The sequence below is a fragment of the Macrobrachium rosenbergii genome, chromosome 19 (genome assembly GCF_040412425.1).
Source record: "Macrobrachium rosenbergii isolate ZJJX-2024 chromosome 19, ASM4041242v1, whole genome shotgun sequence".
NCBI lineage: Eukaryota > Metazoa > Arthropoda > Malacostraca > Decapoda > Palaemonidae > Macrobrachium > Macrobrachium rosenbergii.
Genome location: NC_089759.1, coordinates 2,187,678 through 2,200,275, shown reverse-complemented (window position 1 = coordinate 2,200,275; position 12,598 = coordinate 2,187,678). Strand labels below are relative to the sequence as shown.

Genomic DNA, 12,598 nt, shown 5'->3' with positions numbered 1-12,598 from the left:
ACTAGGGTGATGCACAACTTACCTTAGATAACAGAAAGTCTGGGCTCTGGCCTTGGGCACAGCTAAAATTACAAGTAACAAAAATGTCTGAAGGGCTACTGCAAGGGTGAAAAGTGTTTAGATAAACTCTGGGGTTAACTTAATTCACTATATTTACAAAAGAAACATCAGAAGAGTGGTAGCGTAATTCTGGAGAAATGAGGCAAAGCAAATGACAGTAAATTCCAGGGGGGAATATTAATGGGTTGCCTGCACCAAAGTTGTTGAAAACAAGTAAGGGGGCTGCTACGCACACTGGTGATAACACAAATCCACAGTGGAAACTCCTAACCTGTAATCAAACACTTACAGTTAATAAACCGACTCTAGCACAGAGAATGGGGAAATTGAGGAATTGCATAAAAGATGCCAACTTGAACTCGATTCTGTGACTCGAACATCAAACGATTATGTTACTCTTCTCGTGAATGACTTGCAAATTAAACAGCACCAAAATATAAGCAATACTGGTCTCACTGTGATTACTGTATATCGCACTATGAAGTGAAAGGAAATACAGTCGTAGAATAACAAGGGTCGTGGCTAAAGAAAACCTTAAATTCCTGGTACGCTACCTTGCTTCTAAGAGCAGAAGTTCTCTCCCCCTTGGGGGGCCAGCAAAGGAGCGAATAAATGCACAATAAAAGTTACTTTTCTGCCAGCCACATGTCCTACAGGGATGGAGCCTTGTTCTCTGTGTCCACGTCGACAATTCTAAGGCCGGGCGTCGCTTCCTGGGCTCTTTTATAGCAGCGGAAGTTACAGCTTTCCCTTCCAGATGGCGTTGTGATCACTCTGCCCCAATTGGGATCAGTGGGCCGCATGGGTTCAAATTCAAAATGGCGGAGCGCATGCAGTCCATCCACCCTCTGACCAGCCTCGAGCGAGGATTAATCCTGGCAGGAATTTGCACACGGAATTAAGGAGTTTTGACAGCACGGTGGGCAAGGAAAGATTAAAAAGCCCCCCCCCCCAGGCCGTGGGGGAAGAGGTTTAGGGGCGAATTTCTCAGTGAATCATACTAAATTTGCCTAGTTGAATTACTTTAGTCCTTTTACTTTAAATTTAGTGCAAAAGAATGTGGCATAGGAGGTAATATTCTTAATAATAATAATATATATATATATATATATATATATATATATATATATATATATATATATATATATATATATATATATATATATATATATATATATATATATATATATATATATATATATATATATATATATATATATATATATATATATATATATATATATATATATATATATATATATATATATATATATATATATAAATATATATATATATATATATATATATATATATATATATATTATATATATATATATATATATATATATATATATATATATATATATATATATATATATATATATATATATATATATATATATATATATATATATATATATATATATATATATATATATATATATATATATATATATATATATATATATATATATATATATATATATATATATATATATATATATATATATATATATATATATATATATATATGTTTTTAAGCTTTTGACTGGTAATAAACCAGTTTTCTCCCCCTCTGCATAGAGGAGGGACCTCGTTATAAACCCTCCCATATTATGGACCTCATTATATAGAACCTCCAGATGGCTACTTTACAGCTCCTTAAACCGTTTTCTCACACCTCTTTATAGCTACACAGCTCAGAAATGACATGTATTGGAATGATATTGAAGTGATATTGAAATAATAAAATATTAAATTCTTGTAGGATGATAGTTGAAAGTATATTTGGTGTTTGAACTATTAAAATAGGCAGTTATAAGCATTTTCAGAGGGGGTCTTTGATGTTTGAACCATTAAAATAGGCAGTTATCAGCGGTTTTAGAGGGGGTTCCAATATACCGCAGGTTTTCAGTATTCACGGTTGGTTGTGGTACCCCTGTGAATAAGGGGGGTTGACTGTGCTCATATTAGCAAGAAAATCAAGATTGTATAGAATTACTCATTGATAATCAATCTAACGCTTGTTAATCATTAAATACTGAAATAGATTATTAAATACCAATAAAAGTAGAGAACTGGAAAGCATTACACTGATCAAACAGAGGCATCATTTTCTTCTCAAAGCAACAGAAAACTGTATTTGCATTACCATGTTCCAGTAAGATACTGCACAATCCTCTGGCATAGCAAGGCACAAAAACCCCTCCCTCTGAAAACAAAGTTTACATTTGGGAAGTTGAATTTTGACAGGATTTTCACCATTTTCAAAAAAAAATTGAGATAGAAAAGTAATGTGTGTGAATAAAGACATAGATTTAAATACATAATGAAATATAAGGATGGCTAAGTTTAGAAAGAAAGTACTTCTTGTCAGCAAGCCAGACATGAAAAGTGGTGATGATACCTGCCTGAAACCTAAGGATCCATGTGGCAACATCCACTGTGCCTTTCCGGCCAGCAGACAGTCTTCTAAATCAAGAATCATGTGGTTATGATTTGTGAAGGCCTCAAATGAAGGTTGTTGTAAATGAACAGATTGCTTTTAAACAAATATGTAAAGGCTCTCAACAGTTTAAAAATGATTACTGTTTAACTTTGATATGTAAGGATAAGTTTATGATAATTAAATTTGTTTAAATATGAATATTCAGTCAGTCTTCTCACAAAGCCTTTGCCATTAAAAATGCATTATGTACTTGTGTACAGGGGCTAAAAGATTCAACTGTTGCCAAGTCAAGAAACTGATACTTTTATTTTTCCCCCAGGTACTTACTCGTGGGTAGAAATATGGATAGTATAAAGAAATTCTTTGACAGAAAGGTAAAGGATGCTAAGTTCAAGAAAGCAGGACCAGGCCAGAGGTGAGAGATTGATAATTTTATAAATGTAATATAATTTTGATAGTGCCATTGTTTTTGGTTAATATTGTTGCCTGTGTAAAAGGTATTAAATATTATTAAAGATACAGTATGTATAGCAGAAATTTTAGATGCCTGATAAAACTTATGTAGTTTTGCAAGAGTTAATGAAATAAATGGGTATTATATTGTTTCCTTAAAACTACTTCCAGTGTAATAATTTTCATTTGTCCTACACAAGTACAAACCATCGTTCTTGTGAATGCAAGCTGGAACAGCCGTTTAACTGTCAGACAAGGTTGTTAACTATCAACAGGTAGGGGGAAGCCTTGCGCACCTGTTGATATGCACTCCACTTTGTTTCCAGCCACCATTGTACTGACTCTCTGCCTGACTGGGTGTTTACTTTCTCTTTATGCTTTATGAGTATTTCTTAGGTTTTTTTATGGTTGGTGAGTTTTGTCTAATAAAGAATTATGAGCCAGACCCCTCAATCATTGCGGCTTTCTGCCTCTTTGAGGAAATCTCAGCTTTTCAGGCCCTGTGACAGGTTCCTCTCTTCCATAGAGGTAGACCCTCATGTCCTGTGGGTGAGGTTTGCTAAGAAAAAGGATAAAGAGAAGGAGCTCTCCCCAGGGTTATTGGATTGTAATACTCCGCTGGTAACACCAAAAGACCTCTTTAGTACTTTTCTTCCACCTGCCAAACTCCTCATCCCTGTTGCTAATCCTAAGGGAGTAGTTTCCCCATCGCTGACTCCAACTGAGCATTCGGTAGAGTTATCAAGGAGGGGAGTACGTCCTGCCCAGCATCTCACCTAGGGCCTCAGTTTGCTTTGAGGAAGAGCTTTCTTCTGGGGGACAATCATTCCTGGGGCATAAGGAAGAACCTTACTTAAAGTCAACTCTCTTCCCATGTGCAACAGTGGACAAGCGGCTCAGGCAGTTGTGGCCCTCCTTGGGCCTCTTGGGTAAGCTCAATGTTTTTTCCCTTCTCAATCATCTGATGCACCCGCCTTCGCATGTCCACTCAATGATTCATGGATCACCAACTAAGATGAAGCGCCTACTGGCGCCCGAGCTCCCTCTGGCACCCAAACTTCCATTGGCACCAGAGAACCCGCTCTACTCCGTTTGCCGTGCTTCTGCCGCGGACGCTTTGACTCCTACTGCTGTTAATGTTTCTTGAGCAGTTGGGCATGCTTCTATGCCTCAGACTCCTACGCTTCAGGCTTTACCCTCTTTTAGCAAGCAAGTGCCCTCCGTGGTAGACCTGATTCAAAGCAAGCTCTACAGTATTTTGAGCTTGTTAAAGAACGCTCCCTCGACCCCCCAACGTACAGACTTAGTTTTGTCTCTTGTATCCTCGGACGTGGAAGAAGAGGTTATTGCTCAAGATGCTCGTCCTTCAGCTTATGCATCGATGCTAAGGTATCTTCTTGCTACCTTCCTGAATTTCTTTTTGCCTGTAGCTCCTTCGCCTGCATCTGCTTTTCTTATGGAGTCATAGTCTTCTGATTCTTCGAGACTGCCTAAGTTGGTGCTTCCTTCTGCTAAGAAAGCCTTCAGTGATATTGAGGGATGGCTAGCAGAGAAGAGGGAACAAGGTAGAGCCATCTTCAGCTTCCCTCCTTCTAGATTGTCTAAGAGGAGACAGCTCTCTTATGCCACTGAGGAAGCTCCTTCTCTGGAAGTTGGTGCCTCCTCCCAGGGGGACTTCTCCAGGCTGATTGATCCTCTCGTAGATCTGCTTTTGCTTCAGCAAAGATCATGTTCAGTTCAATGGAGCTCTCACATCTTCTCAAAAACTTGTTTAAGGTGTTTGAAGTTTTGAGTTTTCTTGATTGGGTGGTGGGCTCTCTAGCCCTTAAGCTTTAGGACTGCTCTGCTATTCCTGAAGAAAGTGCCTCTGATTGGCTGGGGGATCCTCTCGTGTATCGATAAAGGGATCAGGGATGGTTCCCAAGAGCTAGCTTCCCTGTACATAATGGGGGTCTTAAAAAAGAGAGAACTGTGGTGCTCCTACACCTTTAAGGGAGTGACTCCCTCACAGACGTCAGCCCTTCTGTTTCCACCACTGGATTGTCATCACCTGCTCCTACAGGCTACAATTTATGGAGATTTCTTCAGATCTTCAGAAGAAGAATACGCAAGATCATCTTGCCCAGTCCTCTTTGCGGCCTAAAGAGATGCCCACTCATGCCTCCAGGACAGCTCCCCACTGCAGACTCAGCCCTTTCATGGTAGCAGACAAAGATCTTTTTCTAGATCCCGTTGTTCTGGCAGGCTCGCCTCCAGAGCCATTAAGAGATCCTCAGGCTGCACTGTCTGTCGCAAGTGAGGATTTCGTCCTCCGAACTTCTTTAGGACACAGGCTCCTTCTCTTCTGGGAGAAGTGGAGAGAAAGGGGGGGCAGATCCCTGGATTGTCAACATACTGGGGAAGTCTATTCTATTCCCCTTCAGAGAAAAGCCACCTTTAAGCAGCTCTCCAATAACATTGTCAGCTCACTCCAAAGGCTTGAAGAAGTCTTTGGCCCTCTCAGAGGAAGTGTCGTCCCTTCTCAAGAAAGGGGCAATAGAATTAGTAGAGAATGTGGACTCCCCGGGGTTCTGCAATCATCTTTTTGTGGTCCCCAAAGCTTCAGGGGGCTGGAGCCCTGTCCTGGACATCACAGCACATTGATTGTCTTCCTACAAAAGACAAAATTCAAGATGGAGACAAATTGAACTGTCATGTCATCCATTCACCAGGGAGACTGGATGACATCAATAGATATGCAGGACTCATGCTTCCACGTTCCGATACATCGGGAATCGAGGAAGTACGTGTTTGGGAACAAAGTGTTCCAGTTCAACGCTCTTATGTTTCAGGTTATTGACGACGCCGCGAGTGTTTACCAGAGTTCTCACTCCCTTTACTCGCACGATGGCTACTTCGGGCTCAGTCAAAAGAAAAATGTTCGGAGGACCTTCAAAAGACTCTTCTCCTAGCCCAGGAGCTGAGATTGATGATCAGCTTTCTAAAATCTCGGTTGATTCCATCACAACAGATTCTTTATTTAGGGATGATAATAGACTCTCGGAGTTTTCAGGTTTTTCCCTCACGGAAGAGAATAGAGTCTTGACTCAAGATAGTACGCAGATTTCTTCTTCTGGACCAATGCTCCGCCAATGAATGGATGAGTTTTCTGGGGATGTTATCGTCCATAGAACAATAACAATTCATACTTCTGGGCGGGCTTCATATGAGACCTCTCCAATTCTTCTTAAGAATCAGGTGGAACAGGAATAAATACCCAGACTCTCTCATGTTCTGAGTGGCTCCAGAGATCAAAGAGGATCTGTATTGGTGGAGCTTAGAAGGAAGTTTGCTGCAAGGGAAATCCTTCCTTTCCGTTGAACCCCAACCTAGACTTCCTCTCAGACGTGTCGAACCTAGGTTTGGGAGCTCTGTTGGGGAGTAAGGAAATTTCAGTGACCTGGTCCCCGGAACAAAGAGATTGGCATTTAAATGTCAAGGAAGATCGGACAAATAATCATGCTAAAGCAGTAAATTGAAGACTGCAAACAGAGCTGGGGACAGAGCACCCCACAACATGGAGGATTCATTAAGGGGCTGCAGAAGGTGCAAAGAAACCGAGATACATTTTTAGAGCAGTTAATCGGTCGTCATCTCCCTCCCCCTAAATTGAAGAAGTATATGAGGGCAGATGATAGAATTTTGCAGATTGTTACTTCTTTTTCACAACGACCTCCCACTGAATGTTTGCGAGGAATTGCATACAAGACTCAGAATAGGACATTCCAGACTCACACGTGGTCATCTGATGTCAACTCCGCACACAAATCCAATAACTTGTGAAAGATGTAACATCCCAATAACAGTCCAACATATCTTGATTGACTGTTCCAGATGGCAGCATGAAAGAAATACTTATTTACAAAATAAACCAATAAAAGATATTCTAGCTGAAGTTAATAACTTTTCAATAATATCATTCTCTTCTTAAACAAAATTAAATTAATAAATAAAATATAATTTCCCCCCCCTTTTTTTTCTCTTTTTTTGTCTAGCCCGAGAAGAACCCTAAAAGGGTTCATAGGTCTGGTTAAACAAATCATTTATAACTAACGAACTAGCATACAATTTTCAATAAATTTGTAAATTAAAATTTAAGTCGTGTTAAAAATTGATCCTTAATAAAATAAAGCCATGCGTTAAAAATTGATCCTTAATAAAATTGTCATGTATTAACAATTTATACTTAATAAGTTACATTTATTCCATTCTAAAAAGCTGTGCTTTAATGCGACTTCTATGAAATTAAATTTGTTTGTAAAAAATTGACGAAAAAGTCATTGAGTTGTCCCAGTGTTTAGTTGACCGGTGGTGAGTTGTCCTGGTGCTGAGTTGGTGGTGGTGAGTCATTGGTGATAAGTTGTTGTGCACAATAACCTGTTGATATTCTTGCATTGCTTATATCCAATTCCTTTTTCTGAGTAGTATCAGTTCAAGTAATAAGTTCCTAGGGACATGTAATTTTTCCAAGACCTTTGGGCTGTGTTTTTGGTCACCTTTGGCTGTTCTGAATGCTTTGGTTACCTCCATTCCCTATCGAGGTTTTGTACTCCTGTTGTTGGTCCTCAGTTGAACTCCCATTGCCTTTAGATTGTAGGTCATTAGTAGACAGTATCTATGAGAAATGGAAAAATTTTAAGAAAAGGATTGTGAACAAAGATGTTGGGAAGTATAATTAATGGGGAATTTAAAAAAAAATATTAAATGATAAATTATTATTGTTTAACAAAAGTTTTTTGAGTTTTCAAGAATATCACCATGTTCATTGTAGTGTTCATCATCCAGTTATTCAAGGTCATTACTGAGGGGTGATCAGCAATCCTGTTTATTAAGGGTGGGATTTGTGTAAGCCTTGAAAAATTGTGACAGTGAGAATGCTATGGTATTTTTGTATTTTTTCCAGTCTTACATCTTCCAACCAGTATCAATCAAGTGCACCTCAGCAGTTGCCAAAACAGAGATACATGCCAACTCATGATGCCCAGGTTGCAGGAGCAGCAGCCTTGGCTAGGTTGGAGCAACAGGTTAAGAAGACAGATGTTGATTGGTGAGTTATTGCATGAGTAATCTTTCTGAATCTTGGTCATTTGGAAATTTTTAATTTATACTTAGGGTGATTTTGAATCAGGTGTGCCATTATTTAAAATTGTCACGGGTCAGTGTTTTTAAAAACTTTCAACTAAATCTTTTCTCAGGCTTAAATGTCTTGACAGTTCAAATCAAAACCGTCATGTTATACTTCTTTGGATGTGGCTTTCTGAATGTTGGATTAGAAATTATTATTAGAGCATATTTATCAAACTATATTTTCCCCTGTCTTTACCATGTTTTGTTTGGGGAAAAATTAACTGTGGTGTAGAATATGTATGTGTAACCTTGATTGCTTTGTTAGTAAGTGCATTTTTTCATGTGTAAGTATACATCCTTTTAATAAAAGAAAATTGTTTGTTAACCATTTTCATTAAGTACTTGAAAAATTCATACCATGCACTATCATATGCCATATGTTTTGGGAACTTGAAGGGAGTGTTTATAAATGCATAGTGAAGAGAAGCACTTGGATTTGTAGAGGGTAAGGGCCACCCCTCAATAAGAATAGATCTCATATTCTCTTGCCCACATCATCGGTCCTCTTTGGATCATTATATTGGATTCTTCCTTTTGTTATTTATTTAGGGATAGGTTGACTAAGGCACCAGCCACCCTCAGAGGTACTAGTAATATCTACCAGAGAATACTGTCTTATGTTTAAGCCTCTCCAGGTATGGTCCTTGTCCTTTGCCTACACATACTGAATTGTGTGGCTTATTCATTACAGATTCCCTTCTTTCCTCATGCATTTGACAACACCGATACCATACTTCTTGTTCTCATGTGTAAGGTGAAGAGAGTCGTCAGCCATGGCAAGCAGCCCTTCCAGGAGAATTCCACCCAAAAATCAAATTATTGTCCTCTAGTCTTGGACAGTGCCAGAGCCTCTGTACCATGGCATTCCACTGTCTTGAATTGGAGTTCTCTTGCTTGAGGTTACACTCATGCAGACTTCTCAGTCAGTTTTCTCTTCCCCCTGAATATTTTGAATGGATTGTTGAGCAGGATGCCTGGTGGTTTATCAAGAGGTTGTCTTATCTTTGTCTCTTCTGTACCTTCATCTTTGATCTTCATTTTCAAAACTATTGTCCTTCATTCAGTTGAAGTGACTATTGTGGAGAGTACCATTGCTTGCATGGTATGTTGGCTCTGCCATGTTGAACATTTTCTCTCAGTATTTTATTATTGTTCACATCTATTCTGATTATCATTTGAATACATATTTATGTTTATAATAGTGTTGTTTTCATTATTGATAGGTTTGTTTTTTAACATTAAAATATTTTTATTGATTTTTATTCCTACACAGGCTGGAAATGTTAAGCAAAATCATTGACCCATGCATTCTAGACCTCACAAGTGTTATGTGGTGTACTGTAGAAATTTGTGGATTGTATGATGATAATCTTACAGTGGCCTTCAGAGAGAGTGATACTGTATTATGAACACAAACTTTGGTTTCTCAAATAAGGTTTTCCAGGCCTCTCATTCCAAGCTTCAAGAAACCATTACATCTTAAAACATAATGTCATTCCTATGGTAAGGGGGAAGGCTGCATTTATTAGGAATGAGTACCCAGCTTCCCATAAGACTATATGAATATGGTTACCATGAGGTCCAAGTTGTAATGGTTTGTGGTAGTCATAACAACTTTTGTGTTCCACATATTGCAGTGCAGACTTGGTTGATACTGTACATAACTTTTGATCACAATGGCCAAGAAATAGGAAAATATTAGAAACGCCTCTAAATGCTCACATAGAGACTGTTGAATTCTTTGTCTCCTACTGATTGCCATGGCCTAAAAGACTCTACCTCGGAATCTGACTGTGAGGAATTGTAAGGCCATGCATAGATTTAGCTCTGTGTACCTCAAATATAGTAGAAGGATTAGAGTGGAATACAATTGATGACTTGCACACCAGTGAGCATTTCCCAATATTAATTTCCTCATTACAAAATTATCCTGTAAAACGTGTCCCTTAATATAACATTTATAAAGCATATTGGGAGAGATATGAAATGCACACTAAGAATATCCCAGCATTTGAATATTTAAATGACCATAATGAAACTAATAGATTTCTTGTTGATTTCATTAAAAATGCCGCTGATAATGCAGTACCAAAATCAAAACCTCATCCAACAAAACATAATGTTCCATGGTGGTCTGATAAGCTAATAGAATTAATCAAAATAAAACACTCATTAGGGAGACAAATAGTTATAATTTAAATAAAAAAAAATTCAACAAAATAAATCAAACTACCGATATTATAAGGAACTTTACAAAAAATGACTGTATTACTAGAAATTGATACATTAAAACCTCTCTACAACAAGTTATCTGCAAAACTAAAAAAGAAGTAATTCAAGGACAAATCATTTCATGGAGGAAGTATGTGTCAGGAAAATAACTAGTTCCCATGTTAAACCACCTAGACATGCCATATTGAAAGATGGGAAAAGAATAATTGATCCAAAAGAAATAAGTAATGTAATAGGGGAAAACTTGGCAAGTGCAAGTAGTGATAATAATTTAGATGAACACTTCCGCACAAAGAAAAATATAGAATTATTGATAACAATAAGTTTTGAACAATAGAAGATATATATTATAATAGAAAATTTGATATGGAAGAGTTGGAATATACTCTCTTGAATAGCAATAAATCTGCCTGCTCCTGGAGGTGACAGTATTTGTTTTGAAATGATCTGCCACTTAGCATCTTTGGCAAAGTCATACTTAGCAGAGTTATATAATCATTTATGGTTTCGAAATTTATTTCCTGATGAGTGGTGTAAAGCTAAAATTACTCATATCCCCAAACCTGGAAAGGGTCCCAGTAATGTAAACAATTACAGACCAATTTCTTTAACAAGTTTCTTATGCAAATTACTAGAGAAAATGGTAAATGCTTGACTAACATGGCACATTCGTGAAAATAAAATTTTGACTCCCACTCAGTTTGGGTCACAGTGTAACAGATCTACATTGGATTCTCTGTCTAACTTAGAAGACTGTATACAAAGAGGATTTGAACGAAAACAAATTGCTATAGCCGTCTTTTTTGACATTGAAAAGGCATATGATACTACATGGAGATATGCGATATTAAAAACGTTACTTAAAAACAGCATCCATGGACATTTACCCAGGTTTATCCAAAACTTTCCGACAAATCACACTTTTCAAGTGAGAATTGATGAGGTATTGTCAAGTACATTTCCACTTGAAAATGGTGTTCCACAGGGAAGCGTCCTTAGTGGCACGCTGTTTACTTTAGCAATAAATGATATCAGTAAAAATCTACCTATAGGAATTAAAAGTAACTTGTATATGGATGATTTTGCCATATATTATTCAGCATCTTGAATGAAACATGCAGAACGAATCATTAATAAAAGCATAATAAAAAGAGATGAATGGTCCTCATCTGTAGGCTTTAAATTTTCCATAGATAAAACTCAAGCAATCATGTTTTATAAAAATAAAAGATGGAAAAAGGGTGAAGAAATAGATTTAAAAATCAGAAACCATTGTATACTAATTAGCCAAATAGCAAAATTTTTGGGATTAGTATTTGATACTCAGTTGAACTGGAAAACCCACATAACTTGCAATAAATCAAAATATAAATTAGCATTAAATCTAATTAAAAAACTATCGAACGCTATTTGGGGAACTGATAGACATACCCTTATTGTACTGTATAAAGCAACAGTGCTGTCTATCGTTGACTATGGAAGCGAAATATATGGCTCAGCATCAGATGCAATGCTGAAAACGTTAGACCCAGTTCATAATGAAGGCCTTAGAATATGTTCATTTTTGCAAGTTGAATGTGATGAACTCTCTCTCGAACTGGTAACAATGATGAGAGCCCTAAGAATTCAGACAAGTGATTATCCAACCCAGAAATTATTTGGATTAAGAGATGTGTTTATAAACAGTCATCCACCTCCTTTCCCAGTCAGAGCTAGAAGACTGTTTGAGTCGCTGAATATAAATATACAATTACCTTTAACAGTAAAATGACCTTCTCCTTAAACTGTGAATAAAATGAGAATTTGCATGCACTTAAAGTATTTATCAAAAAGTTATTCATATACCCCAGAACACCATAGACAACATTCAGTAGAACATATAATGCAAAAGGTCCACATTATGCAATATACACCAATGAATCTTAAGTTACAATACGGAGTGGGGAATGCTGCAGTATCCCAAGAAAAAATGTATCAGTTTTCTCTACCAGATAATGCCTCATTATTTACAGCTGAGTTATGTGCAATAGCATCAGCCATAAAAGTAATTAAAGAAGCCTCATTTAATAATTCTGTGATTTATAGCAACTCAGAAGCGCTATAGAAGCCATTCAAAGTTACAATCCAAAAAATAATATTGTACAACAAATGAAGTTTTCACTCCATAAATTGTATAACAATGGAAAAAATATAGAAATCTGTTGGATCCCTGCCCATGTAGGGATTAACGGAAATAAA

The 12,598-nt window shown here is 37.3% G+C and overlaps 1 protein-coding gene across 1 annotated transcript in view; it reads left to right on the top strand.

Moving 5' to 3' along the window:
• Positions 1 to 12,598, top strand: part of LOC136848386 (UBX domain-containing protein 6-like) — a 77,894-nt gene that overhangs the window by 47,029 nt on the left and 18,267 nt on the right. The window contains exons 5-6 of the mRNA XM_067120680.1: positions 2,829 to 2,924; positions 7,905 to 8,048. Coding sequence (XP_066976781.1) covers positions 2,851 to 2,924; positions 7,905 to 8,048 — 218 coding nt within the window. The 5' untranslated portion in view covers positions 2,829 to 2,850. The remainder of the gene's footprint in view (positions 1 to 2,828; positions 2,925 to 7,904; positions 8,049 to 12,598) is intronic.